Source organism: Lepidochelys kempii, chromosome 5, assembly GCF_965140285.1.
Source record: "Lepidochelys kempii isolate rLepKem1 chromosome 5, rLepKem1.hap1, whole genome shotgun sequence".
Taxonomy (NCBI): Eukaryota; Metazoa; Chordata; order Testudines; family Cheloniidae; genus Lepidochelys; species Lepidochelys kempii.
Window position 1 is genome coordinate 90,164,461 of NC_136384.1, and position 22,952 is coordinate 90,187,412.

General features: G+C 47.3%; 1 protein-coding gene across 2 annotated transcripts in view; it reads left to right on the forward strand.

Moving 5' to 3' along the window:
- The first annotated feature begins 1,954 nt into the window (after nucleotides 1-1,954).
- Nucleotides 1,955-22,952, forward strand: part of LOC140911611 (fructose-1,6-bisphosphatase isozyme 2) — a 43,411-nt gene continuing 22,413 nt past the window's right edge. The window contains exons 1-3 of one of the 2 annotated variants that reach the window (XM_073344987.2): nucleotides 1,955-2,584; nucleotides 7,701-7,863; nucleotides 8,794-8,886. In XM_073344987.2, coding sequence (XP_073201088.1) covers nucleotides 2,412-2,584; nucleotides 7,701-7,863; nucleotides 8,794-8,886 — 429 coding nt within the window. In that variant the 5' untranslated portion in view covers nucleotides 1,955-2,411. The remainder of the gene's footprint in view (nucleotides 2,585-7,700; nucleotides 7,864-8,793; nucleotides 8,887-22,952) is intronic. The other variant, XM_073344986.2, reaches the window with a different exon arrangement.

Here is a 22,952-nt window from a genome sequence, read left to right on the forward strand (position 1 = left end):
GGCTAGACAGGACAGAGGTTTAGGGTTAGAAGGATTCCAGTATGGAAATGGTTGAGAGTTGCAGCTTAAGGCTGCATGTACAACTTTAACTCTGTCCCCTTGTGAATATGCAGTAGTTTAATCACACTCTTCCTCAAGTAACAAAATATTTTAGGTTTTTCTCTTCATATGGAGCTTCTTCAAAGAAAGAAAAGTCCTACAGCCTGGCAAAAGATGCTCCAAAATATCAGTTACTCCTAGTTTGACTCATGTGCTTTGGTGCTAGATGAAAGATGGAAGAAAATATTCTGGAAATTATCAACATCTTGGAGGACAGAGGTAACAGAGTTGATAGCTAGCACTCAAACCTTAAGGAGATCCATCTGAGTAACTCAATTTGCCACTCCATATGCTCTTTCCTTAGAGATATGACAAAAATCCCAAGAGCTGAAGTCTACCAGATACAGTATGCATCTATCCCTTACTCCTTAGTGTCACGTAGCATTGTCAGTTTTTGATTTTTAAAGGATGAGATTAAGAAGCTTTAAATTGTACAAAGATCCCTAATTTACGTACTGATAGTTGATCAAGTGAACAGGAACTTAAAATGCTACAGGTTAAAAAGATTTCAGTTGCAAGTCATTATCTAGTACTGCAGCTCTTCTTAACAAAAGTAAGGAAATGTAACTATAAAGTTCACAATTGGGGCTAACTTTTTCATACCATGTGCTTTTTGCATCTACACTCAGTTTGTCCTTACTATCTTATCTGTAGTGAGAAGAACAATACCATGTGTAATTAAAATGTTAATATAAGCTTGTGTGTAATTGTTAGGTTACAGAGCATCTATGCTATCAGTCCTATTTCAGTTGCATTTCTCTGTCCACACACAGCAATATTCTAACAAATAATACTGCTTAGCTCTTATATAGTGTTTTTTTCATCAGATCTTAAAGCACTTCACAATCATAAGGCTGTCCAAGCATGCGGAGAGTGTAATGCAGGTGCAAGTTAGTGCCTGTCTATATTAAAAAAGTTGCACCAGTGTAATAACATTGATTTAAAAATCAATCTAGTGACATTGTTGCAAAATTGTGGTGTATAGAAATGCTTAAAGTTTAACTTGCTCTTGTAAGTTATTGAATAAATAACTACTTAGCCATATATCAGGCCTTAATTCACCAGTGCTTTTCACTTGCACCAGCTCTGTGATATTACAAGTTAGCATGGACTAAGAAAGAATGATAGTTGAACATGATCACAGCAGGCTAACAAGGAATATAAGACACCTCTAGAGAAAATTTGTGGCAAATCGATGTGTATATGATAAGCATGTAGTGTCTAGTTATATAATTTAGCATGCCAGAACAGTTCCCATGAGACAATGAACTAAGCCTCACACTACCCGTATGAGGTAGGTATTTTAAGTACTTGCCCCCCCCCCTTTTTTTTTATTTTTTTACAATGACACATGTTTAAAATGTGATTTTTCAAAGGTGTAGTACTCTGCAGCCCTCCTGCCCCCAAGAGAGGCCATGCAACTTCCACTGACTTCCTGCACATTGTGCAAGTGCTGAATGGTGGTGGTGGCCTGTGATAGACTGTCTGGGGGCCCCTTCTGGCCTTTAGCGCTATGACTCTGAATGCCTTTGAAAGCTAGGCCCTCTGTGACCAGGGAGCTGAAGAAGCAGACCAAAGTGGGATAGCCAGCAAAAACCAGGTGCCTCCTGGCACTGATCTTTGCTGCCCAGCCCCACAACATTGTGGGAAAAATTTCCCGTTCAAAAACTGAAACTTAGCTACTGACCCCGCAGCTAAATTGCCTAGTCTGTGTTGTACTGGAAGCGAGATCACTAGTGTACCGAATTCAGAGTGCTCAGTGTGACGTGCAGCAGAGTCTACTGCGTAAGGAACTAGCGTATCAACAACGCTGTTGCATATTTTCTCCATTTGAAATTTGTCAAGAGGATGTCAAATAAGTGAACTGATTTATCTTTCAGATGGTCAGCAGGGGCAAGATTTCATTCTAGTTTGTTACAGAGAGTTCCCCTACCTATCTGCTGAATGGCACTTAACTGACTTGCTAGCAAGACATCTATACTAATAACCTTTCACTGGTCTCCATGCAATAGGACTATAGTATTATGTCTGCAAATCACTAGATTAAATATGTGGAGGAGAAGGGGGAGGGGGTAGTTTTTCTCTTTCTCATGCTGCTTTTATGCACCCTGGGAGATCTACAGAACAGGCAGACTCTGCACAGCTATTTCAAGCATTTAAATCACATGGGCTCAAGAACAGTTTCATATACCGTGTCTAGGAAACAAGCCAACGGCATCTCCTTAAAATACAACAGCTACTGAGGAGAAGCAACATTGCAGGAAAGCAACTGGTTCTAACTAAAAAGATAAAAACTTTATTTGCCAACAAAGATGTCAGACAGAAGTCCCTTCGAAACGGATATGTTAACCCTTACCCGATACGTTATGGAAAAGGGGCGACGTATTAAAGGCGCTACAGGGGAGCTGACCCAGCTGCTCAACTCAATGCTGACTGCCGTGAAGGCCATCTCCTCTGCAGTCAGAAAGGCAGGCCTCGCCCACATGTAAGTCCTGTTTAGACATATGGGGGAAGGGAGAAGGAGGAGAGGGATTTGCCTCCACATGAAGACTGGGGAAAGGGCAAAAGTTTTGTGATTTTTTTCAAAAATTCACCCTTTAAATTCAATAGGCCTCTTTTAAACCACGTAACTGAAGGTGTGAATTCTGAGCCCAAAATCTAGCAGAGGTTGGAAATTATGCATATGCCAGAAGGGGGAGTGTGTTTATGGAGGATTTTAAAATTGTTCCTGAAATGTCACCTGAGACTAGCTGTGGTCCTGCAAAATTTCAGTTTAAAAACAGATGAAAGCAAAACAGAAACCTAGTTCCATTATTTCCTGTCCTATTCATGTTATCTTTTTTAAAATGGTGGAACTGGTGTATTTTTAAGTCTTAGAAAATTTGCAGACTATCACACTTAGATATCTTCTGCTATCGTCCAAACATATTGTCACAGCTAGCGTCTGAACTGTGGAAAATCAGGGTTTACCTTGGGAATGCTGATGTCCATATCCATAACTACATTACTAACAATATAACGATTCAACAGCGCTAAGAGAAGGACATATGCTACCCTTCTTGTGTGTATCCCACCCCCCCAGCCCCGGGTGTCAAGGTCACCTGAAAGTGGTGTGTGGCCCTATGTGAAGGGCAAACACAACCAGCTCGTTTGGCTTCTGATCTATTAGAAGATGGGAATTGAGGATTGTCTTGGAACGGTCTGAAATGAACTGACCTGTTTTTCATGCATTGGCTCAAAATAGACACTGATGCTGGTCCTTCAGTAGCAACGTGTCAATAGAGGCTGGAGGCAGGAAGAGAAATCTAATAAAATGTATAATTTAAATATATTCTTGTATATATGTATGGTGTGTACGCTTAATTCCAAGGGTTAGTGATGTGGCTATATGTGTAGCAGAATACTCCATTAAGCAGTTTATTCCTCTATACTCTATGGCAGAGGAATGTCTAGTACTTTGCAAACTATGAATTAAGATTCTTGAATAAGGACCGCTGTAGAAATGCAAAGGACAAACATCACAGCACCATGTGAGGAAGGTATCATTATCCCCATTTTACAGATGGGAAATATAATTCATAGAGCAGTTAGGCAATTTGCCCAAGGTCTCACAGTGAGTCAGTGGCAGACCCAGAAATAGATCCTTGACTCTCCTGTGCTGTAACCACTAGACCATTTTCCCCTCTCTCTCTTTTGTTGATATTAAATAAAGCCAAACTGTTTTCACTGACATGACAAAGGAAAAATTGCATTCGGAACTTTTGTGGCATTCCAAGTTTTAAAACCCTAAAATACATAGCAAATAATATTATATAGATAAGAAACAGAATTTATTCTTAACCTAAAAGAGACATGACTAATGTTTCAACATTACAATTCCTCCCTCAGAATCGAAGCATCCATTATATTGAGGAAGGAAGGCCTCTTTTTGAAAAACAAAAGTTTCAGGAAATAATCCAGCAATCATACGTCCCATGGATATTATCAGTCATGTCATACAACGAACCATGATCTTTAGGAAATGTCAGTGACAATATGTTTGAAATCAATCACTAGGATTGACATCAATTTATATTTTCAATGCTATCTTCACATGAAAAAGGGCTAGAAACTTTTTTTTTAAATGACAGATGAAGTTAAATAGGCCTGCCATTTCAAATTCTCCCAAATAAGAGGGTATGGCGTGGCTTCTTTCAAAAAGTCAGTGTTAACTTTTTAAATATTAAAGTTTTCTATTCACCAACAAAGGAGAAGATTTTGAAAGACACAGAGGGCAGTTAGGAGGCAAATGCCATTTGTTTCTTTGAAAATAAAATACTTATCATACATTACGTATGTGAAATCTGAGCAGATTATCTTGGAGTGGATACATATCTGAAGTCAGTTGTTGGGCTCTGCAACTAATTGTGAGCCTACTGAGCTGCACTGTCTTTATATCAACTAAATAAGTCTCATCTGTAGGTCATACATAATCATTTAATAAAACCACATACTGGGAATTATAGCAGCACATTGTAGCATGCCCCAACAATCTTAATAGTGAAATGTCACTATGAAAGACTTTAAAATACCCCATTTAGAAATCATTGTACTCATATTTCATGGGTCATTATTTCCCTTCCCTCAGCTGTGGGAGTCTCCAACTATTTCCCTCAACAGAGAGAGCTGCTGCAAGTGACAAAGTGCTTTAGAGCGACAGCTGTGGTAATGTTTTGTACATAAGCAAAGAGTGAAGCAATCAGATAGGGAACTCTGCTTATTAGCTTTAGCATCTGTTGGCAAACACATGAAAACATGACCTTTGTTTCACAAGAATTTATCTGCTCCAACCCCTTGTTCCCTGACTAATATCAGGCCTTTGTAAAGTCTGAATATTTCCAGGTGCAGCAGGAATTAGCACTGTGGATTCTGTTGGTGGCAATCTTCCCACCAAGTGAGAGCTGAACCAATTCCACAGAAATCCTCAGCATGGCACTAACAATGCATTGTGATGGCATAGCTTCCAATCCTATGCTGTGAGTTCAGGGGGTCTGCTCCTTCCCTATCGTGTTATATTTTTATTGTTATAGGTGCAGTTCCTTTGCCAGGTGTTGCTGCTGTGCAATGGCAGATGCCCCAGGGCGGCTCTAGTACACTCCTTGAGGGCATCAGTGCCAGGAAAAGAACCCATCAGGGAGAAAGTGATGGACTCTGGGGCAGTGGAGATGACAGCAGCAGGCCCCCATATTCTTGGGAAAAAGGAAAAGGAGGCAAAGGAGACAAAAGGAAGGACATAGGTTTGATGGGATCACTTCCCATCCCAATACTATACACATTAAAACAGCTGCTCCATTCCATCTCAGAGGTGGATGCATTTCTGTGATGAGTGAAATAATCCATGTGTGTCTCTCTTCCCCCTCACAATCCCCCGCCCAGCCCCGGATGTAATTTCCACAGCAACCACTGAAGTCGTCACAAACATTATTCGCAAAAAGAAAAGGAGTATTTGTGGCACCTTGGTTAGTCTCTAATTTATTTGAGCATAAGCTTTCGTGAGCTACAGCTCACTTCATCGGATGCATATGAAGTGAGCTGTAGCTCACGAAAGCTTATGCTCAAATAAATTGGTTAGTCTCTAAGGTGCCACAAGTACTCCTTTTCTTTTTGCAAATACAGACTAACACGGCTGTTACTCTGAAACAAACATTATTGTGGTAGCAAAATAAGCAGCAGGAACAGACAGATATTTAACAAACAAAACTCCTGTCTTCAAGCAAATTTACCTAAAAACAAGGGGAAATAAATTTTGAAAATCTTCAAACTATAAGTTTTCCATGAGGAATCAACAACTCTTGCTGAAGTGCAGTCACTGATTGACTGCAAAATGGAGCCATCTGGTGGTATATATGGGTCATTACAAGAAGTAGAATCGCTTGCATGTGGAAAACATTAGTGAGGGATATTACCAAACTGATTAATTTGCGTGCCATTTGGGATCTCTTTAAAATTATGGCTAGGGTCCGATATAAAATTTGACATGAAGCCTACTTCTGTTTTCTATAAAGGAAGCCTAAACCAACTGCAACATGTGCTCATTCTGATTTTAAAAAGCACAGTATGCAGCACATTTGGTTAAACCCTACTGACTTCAGCAATGGGAGCAAGATCAAATCACTTGGACGGCAAGTGAAGAATTCTTAATAAATATGCTGGGCTTGACGCCATATTCTTTGCACCTCCTGGTTACTTTAGTCAGTGTTGAGTGCACAAGGAATACAACCATTTATCTTCCTGTGGGAAGCCATAACAGTGTGCCCTGCGGTCTTGCTTATGTTTAAGGGCCATGGTCAACAGTGAGGTTACCCAGACAAACATAGCTTAAAAATAAGTGGCCAGGATTTCTGAGCATGACTAGTGATTTTAGGCATCTTTTAGGGGGAGGAGCCCTACTTGAGGCACCTTAAGGGAGCCCAATTTTCAGAGGGTGGGTGGCAAGCTGGGCACCCAAAAACTGAGGAACCCCAAGAACACTACTTAATTTTTGAAAATCTTGGTCAGTACTGTATTTAAAAAACAACACTCATCATGCTATCCTGAGGGAGTTGGAGAGGGAGACACAGAGGGAGGGGTAACATAGTTCCCCCAACAAGAGCTCCAACAGGGAAAAACACTTAGATTTTTAAAACATTTTTTTTAAGGAGAGAGAGAGAGAGAGAGAATAGTCCATTTGAGGACTAGCTACCTGCCTTTTTTTAAAACAAATCAAAAAAGTATTTGCTTTATAGGGGAGCAATAAAATGCTGTCACAGGGGCTCTTATTTGCTTTCCTTGGTCTCTGAATCAGATAAAGTAAATCAAAAATTTATTTTCCGAGTTGAGAGTTTTGCCTTAAAAAAAATTCTAACTAAATCTCTGAAAATAGGGGTTTTATCATGGAAATGCCATCACTGTCTAATCTAGTCCAATACATAGAGCTTCATTTTGAGGTGCAGTTCAGAGAGGGAGGTAGCTCAACGAGGTCTGTCAGGCTCTGAATTTGGGGCCTGGACAGGGATCTGTCCGGCCACAGATGTAAGTTAAAGACTCCTTACTGGCTGGTCTAATTTATGGAGATGCTGAATGGCTCCCTATGGGCTGCTCTGGGGCACAGAATAGGCTCTGGCCACACACTCTCCTTCCTCAAACAAGCCTCCATCCTTTGGCCACCTCCCCCAGCACTCACTTACAGCTGGAGCCTCGGGGGAGGGGGGGCGGGGCACGACGGGGGTTGAGGCTGGAGGAGGGCCATTCCGGTGCCAGGGGTATTCCTCAGAGGTCAGTTAAGGTAACTTTATAGTGGCTGAACAGCCATGAAAGGATCACAGCAGAGCCCAGAACTGAAGCCACAATCTTTCCCTCTCTTGGGCAGATTTTCATTTACCACCAGGAATGGATATCTACAGAGATATTTTAAAGACTTGGATGTATGTGGGAGGTGTGGGGAGGCGGGGGAGATTGGCTGGGAAAAGCCATGGTCACCACTTTTCTGAAGTCTTAATGTTCATGTCAAAATTTAGGCCTGTCTTTTTGCTTTGAGGTTTCTTAGTGTTTTCACTGCCATGTACACATCCTCTTTTCTTTAGGTATGGAATAGCAGGAACTGTGAACGTGACTGGTGATGAAGTGAAGAAGTTGGATGTGCTATCCAATTCTCTGGTTATTAACATGCTACAGTCCTCCTATGGCACCTGTGTCCTAGTCTCAGAGGAGAATAAAGATGCCATTATCACGCCACAAGACAAGAGGGTCTGTACATATGTCTGTGTTCTCTCATTTAGCAGCAGGTGGTGCTGTTACTCCAAGTATTGAAAAGAGGGTTTAGGGACTGTTACCTGTAAAAAAGCAAAAAGGCACAAGTTCCTAAGCAATAGCAGAGAATCTGCATATTATTCTACTGCTTAAATGATTAGTTACACTGGGTGAGCAGTTTTCAATAAGTAAGGAAGTCCTTGCAAAGGATTCATAATTAAAACTGGGGGAATAATTATTTGTGAGCATGTTAGTGAAATTGGGATCCCAATTCAATCTTATCATGTTTTGACCCTTTTCTGAACATTGGCATGACCTGTTTTTGTTTGCATGAATGTTTAGCCAGCACTATAAGGCGTAAAGTGCTACTCAGTTTGAGCAAGGGTGTCCGAACTGGGCTCTAAATTAACTACCCTAAGAGGACAAATGGCTACTTACTGGGATTCCAGATGTATGGAAATTATCTTCTATTATGATATCTCCTTCATTAATTTAACATGCAGTCCCACTAATTCTCAGTTCAGGATTTCGATTAGTACTCCTCCAAAAGCCAGCCATTCCTGCCTTCTTACCCTCAAGCCTCACTTCATAAATCCATTCATTCCGCTCACAATACAATTGAAACAAAATTTGTTCAATAAACCAAGACACGTCTGGAACAAAACTGCTCAGTTCCTTTGCTTTCACACTATGCCCTTTCCTCACTCCTGATCTTTTGTGTAGTTACTCTGTCAGCTGTCTGGGCAAGCCCTTTCTCTCTCTGCATTTCGGTGATGTGCTATACAGACTACAACTGTACATTTGGTCTGGATTTGTCAAAGGCATTTGGTTATCTAAATGTAGTAAGAAAAAGATGGTGTTTACCAAACAAAGGAGAAAGATACAGCAAGTCAACATATTTAATGCTCCTCTTATCTCTCTTTTTAGGGTAAATATGTGGTGTGCTTTGATCCACTAGATGGTTCTTCCAATATAGATTGCTTGGCATCAATAGGAACGATATTTGCTATCTACAAGAAGGTACGTTGATGAACAAAACACACAGTATGATTCACCCAGTGAGAACAAAACATTTCCTATATATCAGCTCGCGTATGATTCACCCGGTGAGAACAAAACATTTCCTATATATCAGCTCGCTCCACTTTCATTCCCACTGTCTTTCAAATAAACAGAGCTTTAAAGAGACAGCGATATAAATATACAATGAAGATATATTTACACCTCTACCCCGATATAATGCTGTCCTCTGGAGCCAAAAAATCTTACCGTGTTATTGGTGAAATCGTGTTATATCGAACTTGCTTTGATCCGCCTGAGCACGGAGCCCTGTCCCCCCCAGAGCACTGCTTTACCGCGTTATATCTGAATTTGTGTTATATTGGGTCGTGTTATATTGGGGCAGAGGTGTATATCAAATAATGGGCTGAATTTTTAGGAAGAAGCACACTTAATTGTCCACATGAAATTCTTGGGCCACAGCACTTCCTTCTATATCACACAGAGTAATTAAAACAAAAGTGGCTTCTAATTATAAGGCAATTGGTTAGCTACATCAATCCTATTTACTCACTTCAGTGAGTGCTGGGGTTTGGGTGGGGACGGGATGTAAAGATGAGCAAGAGCCCAGTGTCAAGGTGCAGAACCAAACTTACTTAAAGTTAAGGCATGTTCAGGTTTGGAATATTGGTTCCTGTCCATCTCCACAACTCACAATGTTTGTTTTCCCACTAGGGAGCTACATAGAGTGGCAGCCATTTAACTACCAGCATTTGCCAACAGTTAGAATGATGTCAGTTCTCACAATTTTACTGCAAGTCTTGCAATATTTGTTGCTTTTATGAAAGCCTTAGCTCACAGAATCATATGATTACACGAGTCACTCAGTTCTCTCTTTCTTTTTTAAGTTTACAGCTCTCATGTTTGCAAAGAAATGCTTAAAACATGAATTCTAAAGGCTCAGAAAACAGAAGGCAAGATGCCATGATTACCTCTTACATTTAGAACAGGAATAACTATGTGGTGTCTATTGAATTTATAACCGTGAGCACCATATTGCAAATATTTAGTAGAACCCTCTTTGACCTTGCCTTCACTGCGGGTGGCAGGGGGGGGGGGGGGGGGAAGGGAGTGTTCTTAACTCCAGTTAGCCAAATGGAGGTAAAATCCTAATGAAGACAAGGAAGTCTATAGTCTTCACAAGTTTACAGGCTGAGTTCAAGAATAAGCTCCCTCTTATATATAAGTCCAGCTTATATATAAGTCCAGCTGCTAATTTGTGTGAAAACTACAATGGCTAATTGGAGTTAATACTCCTTTTTTCCCCAAGTAATGGCAAGGCCTTTCAAAACCACTTACCAATGAGGTTTTCAATTCATTTTCTACAATTTTTCCTCATTCTCTCTCAAACAAATAAACAAACAAAACCTGAGTGCCTTCTGACATCTCATTTTAGAATTAAAGTCTATGTAGGGGCAAACATCACTACTTAATGAAGACCAATCTACAATACTCAACACAAAATTACTTCAGTCCCTCAAAAGATTAGATGTAACCAAAGGATAAAAATTCCACCCACAGGATCAAGTGCACTTACTTTGGTTACATGAACAATTTAACAAATCCCACTTGAAAGACAAAAAACTATGTTGTACACAAAGGTACTAGAAAGGCTATTTATGCACAGACAGCTTTTTTATTTAGCATCTTCCTTTCCACTGAGGTGCTAGTTTAGCAGGATAAATTAGCTAAATATGCAGCTCTCTCAGATGGGAGGATTTTATGGTATTTTTACTAAAGTGCCCTTCTTCAAAGCCATTAGCTAAATCAGAATAACCAAGTAATAAAAAGTGTTTGCAATTCTGCAGCAACAGACATTTATGAAAGAAAAAAAAAGATGAAATGCTCTCCCAAGTGACTGAAAACCTATCTAGGAAAGAAAACAGTTTAAACAACTTTAAATAATCTTTGCCATGGAAAGGATTTTGAAGTAAATCAGGGCATCTTAAAAAGACCATTCATAACTGTTACCAGAGCAGTTTATGGGGTCCCTTCTGATTGTATGAATGATTTTCTCATCATGTCACTGCCTGAACCTGGATCCCAAAGGCACTCCAGAGTGCAAACATTTCTGTGAAGTGACTTCCTTTTAGGAAAGAAGCTATAAAGCTAGTTAGAACTTTAATAGACTGAGACAGCATCTTTCGAACAATGAACCATCAAATAGGCTAAGTAATGTGCCAAGGCCACAGAGAAAGTGAGTGTCAGAGCTGGAATTAGAGCTTCTGGCTTCTAGTCCAGTCTTTGACCACATCTTTCCCCCTTATGAATAGTGTTCTGTACAAGCACACAAGAAGGATGAACATGCTTCTATATATTGACAAGAGGGACTTTAATAATCTTCAGAATTCAAATGTCGTTGGCGTTTAACAATTGTTGTTCATGTTATGTAAAAATAACTGCAGTGTTGATTTGGTAACCATGTCAAATATTTCTGGAAGCAGGGCTGTATTTAAAAAATAGTCTTTTAAAAGGTTCCTCCGTATATTTCAAGAGCTGGAGGCAACTCCATTTGAGATAACAATTCACTGATAAGAGAAGGACTTAAGGTATGTAGAGGGCTTTCTGAATGGTTTGAGCCAGATCGGTACACTAATTTTTTCATTCCCTGTCCCTAAAATCTGATATAGTGATGCAAGGAAGAGATAGGCTGAGAAGAAACAAATTGTAGGGTCAGATTCTCCTACGAAACACTAGTCATTAGAATCTTGAGCACTCTCTTTAAAGAAGTACCTCTTTCTTGAAGGTAAAGACAGAATGACCACTACCATTTAGGGTTGCCAGGTGTCTGGTTTTAGACTGGAACACCTAGTTGAAAAGGGACCCTGATGGCTCTAGTCAGCACCACCGACTGGGCCGTTAAAAAAGTTGGGTCAGCGGTGCTGCGGGTCTAAGGCAGGATATTCCTACCTGTCCTGGTACTGCACTGTGCACTGGAAACAGCCAGGAGGTCTGGCTCCTAGGCGGAGGGCCGTGGGGCTCCATGCACTGACCCCGCCCCAAGTACCAGCTCTGCACTCCCGCACCCTAAACCCCTCATTCCTGGCCCCATCCCCAGAGCCCTCACCTCCCCTGCATCCCAACCCCCTGTCCCAGCGCAGAGCCCCCTCCCACACCCTGAACCCCTCATCCTTGGCCCCATCCCAGAGTCCTCACCCACAGCCGGAGCCCTCACCTCCCCCACATGCTAGCTGATTGAGCCCTCTCCCGTACCCCAAACCCTCATCCCTAGCCCAACCCCAGGGCCTGCACCTCCAGCCGGAGCCCTCACCTACCCCTGCACTCCAAATCCCTTGGCCCCACCCCCCCAGCCTGGAGTTCCCTCCAGCACCCCAAATCCCTCACCCCCTCCTGTGCCCCAACTCCCTGCCCCAGCCCAGAGCCCCCTCCCACACCGTGAACCCCTCATTTCTGGCCCCAACCCAGAGCCCTCACCCCTCCCGCACCCCTACTCCATGCCCCAGGCCAGTGAAAGTGAGTGAGGGTGTGGGAGAGCAAGCCACCAAGGGAGGAGGAATGTAGTGAGTGGGGGGCAGGGCCTTGGGGAAGGGGTGGGGCTAGGGTATTTGGTTTTATGCAATTAGAAAGTTGACAACACTACCACCATTGTGGGTCTCTTTTGAATCCAAGGAAACAGAGGAAACTAACAGTACCTGCCTACTTAGTATGGGAAGATACCACCTTGAATCTTGTAAACAAATCTAGGATAGCACAGCACTCCTAATTTATAGTCTCACACAGCCCCACTTGGTAGCAGAAATGCAGTACTGCAGTCTCTTGAAGAAACATGTTATTTGTTTACTCTATTTTTCTTCTTGGTTTTGCTTGCATTCTTTTCTCTTCATAAATGGATGATGCTGGTATCCTCTTGCTTCCCCTTGAATCTCCTTTCACCAGCAGGAATATTGTTTTGGTGGAGTTTTAGAAATAAACAAAACGAAAAAGCTTTAAGGAAGCAAAGCGTGGATAGGTGGGTGGACCATCTGGATTAAATCAAAAGATCAGGTGCCTTTAAAACTGACTTCCAGGGCCTTAGCTGTCAGATGCTGTTGAGACACTGTGTAGGTTAAGTAGTATGTTTGTTAAGAGATAACAACTGATGTTGTTGTAATATTTGAACTCCTGGGAGTGTGGTGGCTTAACCCACTTTTTAACATAACTGAAAAATATTATTTTTCGGGAAACATAGCAGCCTAATCAATCTCTTCTCCCCTGACCCCCTCAGAGCCTGCATGAGTCTACACCCCACAGTTCTCACACTACAGCTGTCCTCTGACATTCCACTGCTTTTTTTGTAATATTGTCAAGATCTCCAGACAAGTTCTCTCACTATCCATCAGGTTAACAGTGCATGTCATTTTTCCCCAGTAGAGGAGAGGTAAAGAGAGGGGGAAAGGGCAGCAGATGCTAATTATTGAGCTTTACTAAGAGAGGCATAGTTTAGTAGTCTGAACGCAAGACTGAGAACCAGGATTCTCTAAAATCTAATCCCAGCTCTTTTAGTGACACCCCCTCGCCCCCGGGCTTTGGGCAAGTCACTTATGACAAAAATTTCAAACTCAGTTTGTATAGTATATTCTGAAAGATACATTAAAACCTCATGAAACTTATTAAAATAAAACCAAAACAATGAAGTGCTGAACTGATTTTTCCAGAGTTTAAACCTTTGATTCTATGAAGTCAGATATTTTGAAGCCTATGCTAAAACATCCCCTATACCATAGCCAAAATATGTTGAAGGAAAAGAAAGGAAAACACTCAAAGGTTGTTATCAGGCTTCTGCTGTCTGTTTTAATTCACTGGTTCACTTTTTATTGTACTTCTCTAGGGCAGAACTATTCTACAGACTTAAAAAGCCAAAAAAATAACCTCATCATTTCCAGCGTTTTATTTTTACCTTTGAACAGATCTGCATTTCTTTGTGGAAGTTTGTTTGACACTGGAACTTTCTTTCCCACTTCGGTTGTTCAGAGCACAGACATGAACAAGAATTGAAAAACAAGCTGAATTCTGGACAGCGTCCATTTCCCTGGGGAGAAGTTCCTTTGTTTTTTTCAGAATAGCCCATCATTGTTTAGTTTCTCATCCAGAACTATTAGGAGGTGGATGGGAGAGGAAGCATTCATTAGTGATGGGTCTGCAACAATCATCTTACATAAATATACTGTATTTGAAAACAGTCTTCCAAATAAGATTTATTTACATAAACACCAGGGATATAAGGTCTGAATGAGAAGCCTTTTGAGGGGGGGGCCCCCACAGGTCAAACACACACACACACCTGGCCATTTTTAATGTGGGGGAAGGAAGAGAGTATAGGAAAGCTAGGCATTCACAATATTGTTTGCAATCTGTACATAAAATGTATTTTTTAGATTTAATTTCAAAGTAATCTATAGTGGACAATTACTGCTTTGATGTTGAGATGTGCGCACGCCCTAGGCATACAATTTTAGAACAGAAAGTTTTAAGGTGTGAAAGCATAAAAAAACATGCTGTTCATGGCAAGCTAGCTGCTTTTGGAAAAAGATTATTTAGGAGAGAGTTAGCAGCATATAGTCAGTATTAAGGATCTAAAATGTGCACTCTGATTAATTTGCATTCATTATGTACACTGTAATCTTTCTGAATGAGCTGCTCTGCACTGAATCATAATTAGCTATTACATACCAAATAGGGTAAATGAATTCTTTGTCATGGGTCCATAATATGTGACTACATGTGAATGCATTCATAGGAAATTACAACATACACGATGTCTTAGGTCCTCAGAAGCTATTAAGGTGCTGTGTCTCGGTATTGAGAATAATATGCCAAGTAGCTAATTCTGTCTGTTCTTATTTGAGAACAATCCACCAAGCAAAAAAATCCCATAACCCACCACCACAACCACCACACACACACACCCTTACTTAAGGGGATTTCATTTCTTTCTGTAAATAATTGTCAGATTGCTACATATTTTTAAACAGTTGCTATATTTCACCAGTGTAGAACTGGTCAGAAAATGGGGCAGTGCAGGGAATGGCAAAAAAATCAAAAACTGAAGATTTTCAGCCAAAAATCCAAAAGTTTTCCATCAAAAACATTTAGCTGAAAACCAAAAATTTTTATTAGAAAATACTGCTCTGGTTCTCATGAGAGTTGTTGTTTGAGTGCTTCATGCCTCCATTCTTCACTATTAGTTGGGTGAACCTGGATGAACTACATCGCCTCTGATACACAATGGTCTCCCCTCTTGCTCAGCCACAACAACACATCATAGGGCACAAGCTTTTCAGGTTTGGGGTGCTTAGTTTTTCAACAAAGTCCAAAATTTCCATAGAAAGCAGACTCACTATCCCCTCAGTAAGACCTGGTGTTGAGGCACTTCTGCTTCAGTTTCCCGACAATGATCTTCGGTCTACTCCTACTGTAGAAGCAGGTTGGCCCTCCAACCAACATGCTATAAAGCATTCAATTCCTTCCAGGATAACAGAGTCCCTAAGTCCAAGTCGAAAAATATCAAAACAAAAACAAGAGTCTTCGGTCCCTCTGGGCCTTCATCCTCCCTCCTTACTGGAAGGCTCCCAGTGGCAACTGCCTGTCTCACTACCTAACTGCCTGCTCTTGGGCCCCAATCATCCAGGTCAGATCTATCCTCTATGACAGGGTCAGGCCAGATGGCTATAGGAGAGTAATTTTTTTTTAAAAGCAAAAGATATTTTTATTTGCATAACACACTTACAAAGTAAAAACAGCAGCATATGCAATGTGTAACACAGCAACCAATCACAATTGTTTTCTCATTAGTTTCAGGGGAGGAAAGTGTTCAAGCTTGCCCGGGCCAGAGCGGGGGGCTTCCTCGACTCTCGTGGTCTTCCACCCTTCCAAGTTACCTGGTGGCCCAGAGCAAGGGGGCTTCATTGACTCTCAAAGTCTGCCACCCCCTCAAGTTACCTGGGGCCACGCCCGAGCATCACCAACAATTCCCTCTTCTGAAAGCACCCAACAAGAGGGGCAGGCTGTGGGGTGGACAATCCGGGGGGGGTGTGTCACGTGCAGCCACATGTGAAAGGACCCCTTTAGGGTGGTGGTGTCCGCAGGAGCAATGGCTGGGGCTGGGGTCCCTTACTCTCTCCCCCAATCAAAGGGTCAGACAAAGGGACCCGGACGGGGACACCGAGCAGAGAACCTCGGACAGCACCCACCGCTCCTCAAAAGCATCATGGGAGTCGGTGGATGCGGCCCAGAGGAACTCCGCCCAGATACGTGAACGGACCGAGGATCAGAAAATGGCCCCACAGTCACAGGAAACTCCATTGGCCAACCTCCTCTCTCTGGTTTTATAGATGGCTGTTTTAGCCAGGGCCAGGAGGAGGTTAACTAGGAGATCCCGCGACTTTGTGAGGCCACGGATGGGGGAGTGCATAAATAAAAAGGTGAGGGGAAAAATGCAACCAAAAACGTAATAGGAGATTTGTGAGGAGCTGGAACAGGGGCTGCAACCTGGCGCACTCCAGATATACGTGCGCCAGGGTTTCCCTCACACCACAAAAGGGACAAGTATCTGGGATGGGGGTGAACTGCACCAAGTACGTGCCCGTGCTCACAGCTCCGTGAAGGAGCCGCCAACTGATGTCCCTGATGGGCCTTGGAACCAAGGTGGAATATAGGCTGGCCCACCGGGGCTGCTCACCCTCCAAAGGTGGCAGAAGGTCTCGCCACTTTATGTTGGGGCAGGACACTAGGGTGAGGGTGTGAAGGGTGTGGAGCACGAGCGTGTATAGATGTTTCCTTGGCGCGGTTTGGAAGCGTACCGGCTGCAGCTCATGCAGCAGGCTCGCAGTGAAGGCGTGCGGGGGGTCGATTGGATCTGCAGGAAACGGGTCCAATTAAAAAGTCCGGCGGGCCTGGGGTAGAGGGTGGGCGGGGCGTGCCCTCGAGCAGGACCCGGTTGAGGTAAGCTTGAGCAGCGGGCGGCAAAGCGGCCTTCACCTCCTGAAGCACGCACCGAGGGGTATGAGGTCTGGAGAGCCCCATGCGCCGGGCGAGCATTGGGGATCCAGCCAGTCTCCCCAGTCGTAGTCCAGGAGGTCTCCGACTCTTGTGACTTCTGCCAGGATCAAGCTCTGGCGCACCAAGCAGGACTCCGCCACCTGCACACGGAGCTGGGGGTTGTGTAGCAGGGGCTCCGTGAGGAGATCTACCCCCTCGGTGGCCGCCACAGACCTGGTGGTTAAAAACAGTTTCCAAGTCCGGAGAAGGTCCTGGTAGAAGACCGGCAGCCCAGAGAGGTCTCGCGGAAGACGTCCCGGATGGAGATAAAAGAGCTGCCGGTCATATCGGAGCCCTTGGATGTGGCGCAGGATGGCGTGCGCCAGTGTGCTCCACGCCGAACTGCCTGCACCATAGAGAAGCCTCTGTAGGGCCTGGAGGCAGAAGACACGGACCTGAGTGTGTAGACACTTCAGGCCCTGTCCCCCTTCCTTCAGGGGTAGATGAAGGACCCCTACAGGGGCCCAGTGCGTTCCTGACCAAAAGAACCCCAGAATCGATGTCCGGAGGTTGGTCAGGAAACCCGGGGCCGGGACCAGGGTGTTGAGCCGGTACCAGAGCATGGACAGGACTAGTTGATTAAGCACCAATGCTCTCCCTCGGAGGGAGAGACATTGGAGTAGTCCCGTCCATTTCCGGAACCGCTCTATCACCCCGCCCTCTAAATTTTCCCAGTTCTCCGGTGGAGAGGGATGCGTGGCAGAAAGGTAAATGCCGAGGTAGAGCAGTGGACCCGCGCTCCACCGGATGGTCTGAAGCACAGGTGGGAGGGAGCTTGCCTGCCGCCAGTCTCCTACCGCCAAGCCAGAGCTCTTGACCCAGTTGACCCGGGCGGAGGAGGCTGCCGAATAGATGGCCTGGCAAGCCTCCACCTGCGCCAAGTCGCCGGGGTCCTGGATCACGAGGAGCACGTCATCAGCGTACACCAACAGGCCAGCCACAGCTCCAGCTCCCACAGCACCAACCCTGTCAACCTCCTGCGGAGGAGACAGAGGAAGGGCTCGATCGCCAGAGCATACAGCTGGCCTGAGAGGGGGGCACCCCTGCCGTACTCCTCGCCTGAAGCTGACTGGTTCGGTCAGGGTCCAGTTGAGCTTAACCAGACACTCTGTGGAAGCATACAGCACCCAGAGAAAACCCACAAACTGGGGTCCAAAGCCAAACGCTCGCAGAGTGCTCAGGAGGTACCTGTGGTCCACCCTATCGAATGCCTTCTTCTGATCTAGGGACAGGAGGGCGAACGACAGACCGTCTCTACACCCGAGTTCCGAAAGGTCCCGAACCAGAAATAGGTTATCAAAGATACTACAGTCCAGGACGGTGTAGGTCTGGTCTGGTCTGGGTGGATCACATCCGCCAGCACAGACCCTAGCCACAGCGAGATTACTTTCACTATGATTTTGTAGTCTGTGCTGAGGGGCAAGACGGGACGCCAATTTCGTAAATCACGGAGGTCCCCCTTCTTCGACAATAAGGCGAGCACAGCTCACCTGCACGAGAGAAGGAGGAACCCGCTCTGCAGAGACTCGGCCCAGACGGTGACTAGGTCTGGGCCGAGGACGTCCTAAAACACGCGGTCGAACTCCACGGTCAGCCTGTCCATGCCTGGAGACTTATTAGTGGGCATACAACGGAGGGCTTCCGAGAACTCGGCCAGAGTGAAAGGAAGCTCTAGCCGGTCTCGGTCACTCGCGCTGACCGTAGGGAGCTCCTCCCAAAGCACTCTGCAAGTGCTAGGGTCAGTCGGATCTGGGGAGAAAAGACTTGCGTAGAAGGCTCGGGCCCTCCCGCACATCTCCGCCGGTTCCGTGCCGTCTTCTGCCAGGAGGCAGGTGACATGTTTCTTGGCCCCCCTCATTTTCTCCAGGGCATAGAAGAAGCGGGAGCCGCGATCCATCTCCCGAAGGAGGCGGAGGCGGGATCTAACAAAGGTGCCCCGGGCCCGATAGTCCTCGAGGGTCCGGAGCTCCTCCCGCTTCTCCCGGCATGCTCTGCAGAGGAGCGGGTCTTCGGGGTTGGCGGCCAGACGCCTCTCCAGCTCTGAGACCTCCCGTTCCAACTGCTCTATTGCCACATTTCTCCGTCCGCTGGTGCCCTGGGTGTAGTTGCGGCAGAAAAGCTGGGCGTGCACCTTCCCCAGGTCCCACCATTGTCATGCCGAGGGAAAGGCACACCGCTGCCCTCGCCGGGCTATCCAGAGTTCCCGGAAGTATGTCACGAAGTATGTCACGAAGCCCTCATCCTCCAACAGGCTGTTGTTAAAATGCCAATAGGCCGGCTCCGGCCTCTCTGCTCATGAGAGATGGAAGTGTGATAGATAAATGCAGTCCAACCGGGAGTGGCTTGACCGATGGGCTTCCACCCGGACAAAGGTGAACATGGAAGTGTCATCCGGGTGGTGGTCATGCCAGATGTCCGCTAGGGAGTGATGTTCAACTATCTCCCGGAGGGTGTCCACGGCGGCCGGGCACTGCTCAGTCCCCGAGCGGTCTTGCTCCTCGAGGGTGGTATTAAAATCCCCTCCCAGGACCAGGCACTCGTGAAAATCTAAGGTGCCGAGGGAGGTGAACACCTGCTGATAGAATTGCAGCCGCTCCGGGCCCGATGTAGGGGCATAGACATTAACGAGGTTAACCACGAGCCCCTCTATATGGACCTGGAGATGCAGCAGGCGACCCAGCACGGCCTCGGCGACCCCTAGCACCTCGGGCCGTAGGTCAGGGGAGAACAGGGTCGCCACTCCAGCCTGCCGAATAGTGGAATGGCTAAAGTAGACCCTGTCCCGCCACTCCAGCCGCCAACTATCTTTGGCGGTCGGATCCGTATGGGTCTCCTGCAGGAAAATCACAGAGTACCCTCCCTCCCGAAGGAAGGAGAGCACCTGGGACCTGCGGAGAGCCATCCTACAACCCCAGGTTTTCAACGTTGTGATGGTGAGAGGTATCATGGGGAGGGCCTGGGGGGATCCTCACTGGCAGGAACGCTCGCATCCCCCAACGGGCCGTGCGACAGTCCCTGCCCATCCCATAGGTGAGTAATTGGTCACGGAAGACGCGGACCCGCCAGTAGGCCGTGGCATCCTGCTTCCCCGTCCCTTTACCTTCCCCCAAGAGGGCCCTTGTGGCCCGGAGGATTTGAAAAAAATCCCCCCATCGCTGGAGAGCAAGCTGTACCTTGTTGTGGGAGCCACGGACATCCTCTAAAAACTTCCGCAGCTCTCCTTGCAGCTCATGGGGGGGGTGGGGTTACGGTTTCCCAGTTGTTCCCTGGTAGGGTTCTTGGTGCAGCCCCGTGGCCCACTAAAACGGGCAAGCAGGGTGCTGACCCCCAACAGGGTGCCTGATGGGCTGGAGCTTCTAGGCCCGCCTCAAGCCCTGGGGCGATAGGGGACGGTGGAGGGAAAATAGCAGCCCCTAATGGGTCAGGGCAGGAGAACACAAAGGCCGCTCCCTGGGGGTCATTGGTTGGAAAAGGGAAGGAGACAGCCCTGGGGGCGGCGAAAACATTGCAGGAGGTAGACTGGATGGGGTAGGGGCAGGGGCAGAGGCGAGGTTCTGGGTTTCGGGAGGCAAGCAGCTGGACAGTGGCGCCTCCCGATAAGGCTCAAGGATTAAGCGGGTAGGGAGGGAGCTCTCAGTAATACCGGGCGCGGGCTTTATGGCGGATTTAGCGGCTACAGCATCAGGAGGTGGATTATTTTCTGTTAGGCCCTCACCCGGAAAGGAAATTGATTGCTCCACACCAATGGGGGGTGCCCCTGGCGGCTCATGTCCCGGCCGCGTGGCGCTGGCTGTCACCTGAGCAGGCTCGGTTGTCGTCAGCAGGGTGCCATCAGCGGCTGGGTTGATGGAAGAGTCCAGGGGCTCCTCAGAGGTGGAAGCAGAAACAGCAGTTAGGGGGAGGGAGCATGGGGAAAAGAGGGGTGGAGTAAGGTTGCCCAAATCGGGGTGTGCTTGCAAAAGGTCATCCTCCCCCTGGGCGACCGGGGTCAGATCTAGGGCCTCGATCTCCTCGAACATGGAGGAGAGGACACTTCCCGTCGCCCCGGGGTTTTCCCCGCTGGCAATCGCCACGACGGTTGCCTCGGGGTTCACGGGGGCTTCGGATAGTGTCAGGACAGAAGGGGCTTCCTCAAGGGTCTCGGAGGGCAGGATCTCCCGTGGAGGGGAGACACTACCTTCCGGTGCTACCACGTCTTTCCTGGCTGACACCGGTGGATGGGATGCACTCGTGGGCAAAGCGGAAGGTTCGGCATCGGTGCCCCCCTTCCTGGTCTTCCGGGGGGCCTCCACCTCGGGTAGATGAGGCGGAGCTCGAGCCTTCCACTTGCCTCGCTTCCACTGGACTAGGGCCCAGCCCTCCATGGCATCATCTCGGGGCTGGTTAGCAGGGGTCGTATCAGAGGGTAAAGGCGATGGCAGGGGCTTGGGCAGGGGGACGGTGGGGCAGGGTCTCTCCTATGCCTGGTGGTATCTCTGCCACACCCTCCTCCATAGGCCCTGCCTGATTGTCAGCAGTGAGGGCGGGGCTCTCCCGCTCGTCTGGGCGTTGTAGGGGAGGTGCCCCTTGGGCCTGAGCGGGAGAAGTGGTGGTCCGAAGAGGAGGGGGGGCAGGTTCGGGTATCGGGCGGCCAGGGGCATCGGCAATGACGGGGCCGATGTCCTGCCGGGTCTCGGGGATCCCAGGTGCCCCTCCTTGCCGGGCTAAGGGGCAGTCCCTCCGGACATGCCCCGACGCCTAGCAGAGGTAGCACCGGGCTTCCCCCGTGGAAAAGTACACCAGGTAACGGGCCCCCTGGTGGGGGACTAGGAAGGACCCTTCGAGCGCCACTCCATCACGCGCCACCGACGGCAGTAAAAGTTGCACTTGCCGGCAGAAGGAAAAGATGTGAGGAAGGGTGGGGTCCTTGCAGCCCAACGGGAGAGGGCTGATAACAGAAACAGGTTTCCCCAGGGTGGAAAGGGTGGGTAACAGGGCAGCATTGGGGAGAAAAGAAGGCACAGAGGTCAGGACCAGGCAGACGCCCAGGTCCTCCAGCGGCTCTAGGGGGACAAACACCCCCCCCCCACCAGGCCCCTCTCCACTGCCTCCTGGGCGGCAGCCTCCAATGCTAAGAAGATGACGACATTCCCATACATTTTGGAGGCCGCCACAAAGGCCGAGGGCCCCACCACCCTCGCCAATGCCCACACGTAGGTCTCCACGTGGGGCGAGGTGGGCATCAGGAGGCATCGGACACCGTGCTTCCTTGTCATGGTGGGGAAGGGGCCCCGGCTGCTGTTGATGGTGGCGGAGGCGGTGGGCGGGAGAGATGACGAGGCGACAGGCGGGGGGGCTGCCGCCGTCCGGGCATACGTCCTGGGGGCTGAGGGAGGGACACCCGCAGAGTCGGTGGAGGGGGCAGCAAGGAGGGACACCGTGGTCGGTGGTGGGGCTGCAGCAGTGGGGGTGGCCCCTGCCACGGAGGGCCTGGTGGTTTTAGCGGGGCCCTTCCCCTTCTTCTTGCCCTGGCCTTTCCCGCCGGCTGTGGGGGCTCCCCTAGAGTCTGGGGAGGCGGTGGGCATAGCAGCGGCAGAGGTCACCCCGGTGCCCTCCATTGCCGATGCCCCAGCGGGGGCAGTGGCAGGTGATTAACTGGAGTTGGGGTCAGGTAAAAAGGGACAGACTGTGGAATGGGCAGTTCGGGGGTGGGGGGCACATGAACCACCGTATGCTTGTCCAGAGAGTCCTGTTTGGTTGGCTGGTGCTTCTGGCCCACACGGTGGAATCAGGGCGAGCAGCTAAGTCCAGAGGCAGATGTTAAACAGCCAGCAATGACGATGGAGTGGGCAGTGATGAGGATAGTAGTGTGGGAGAGGGGGGGACACAGATGGATCGGGGGGCATCTCCGTGCCACACCCCCTGTGTCCCCACAAACATAGTCATGACACAGTCAAGGCCTCCCCACACACGAGAGCACCGTTCGAAAGTTACTCAGTCTTGAGCCCCCT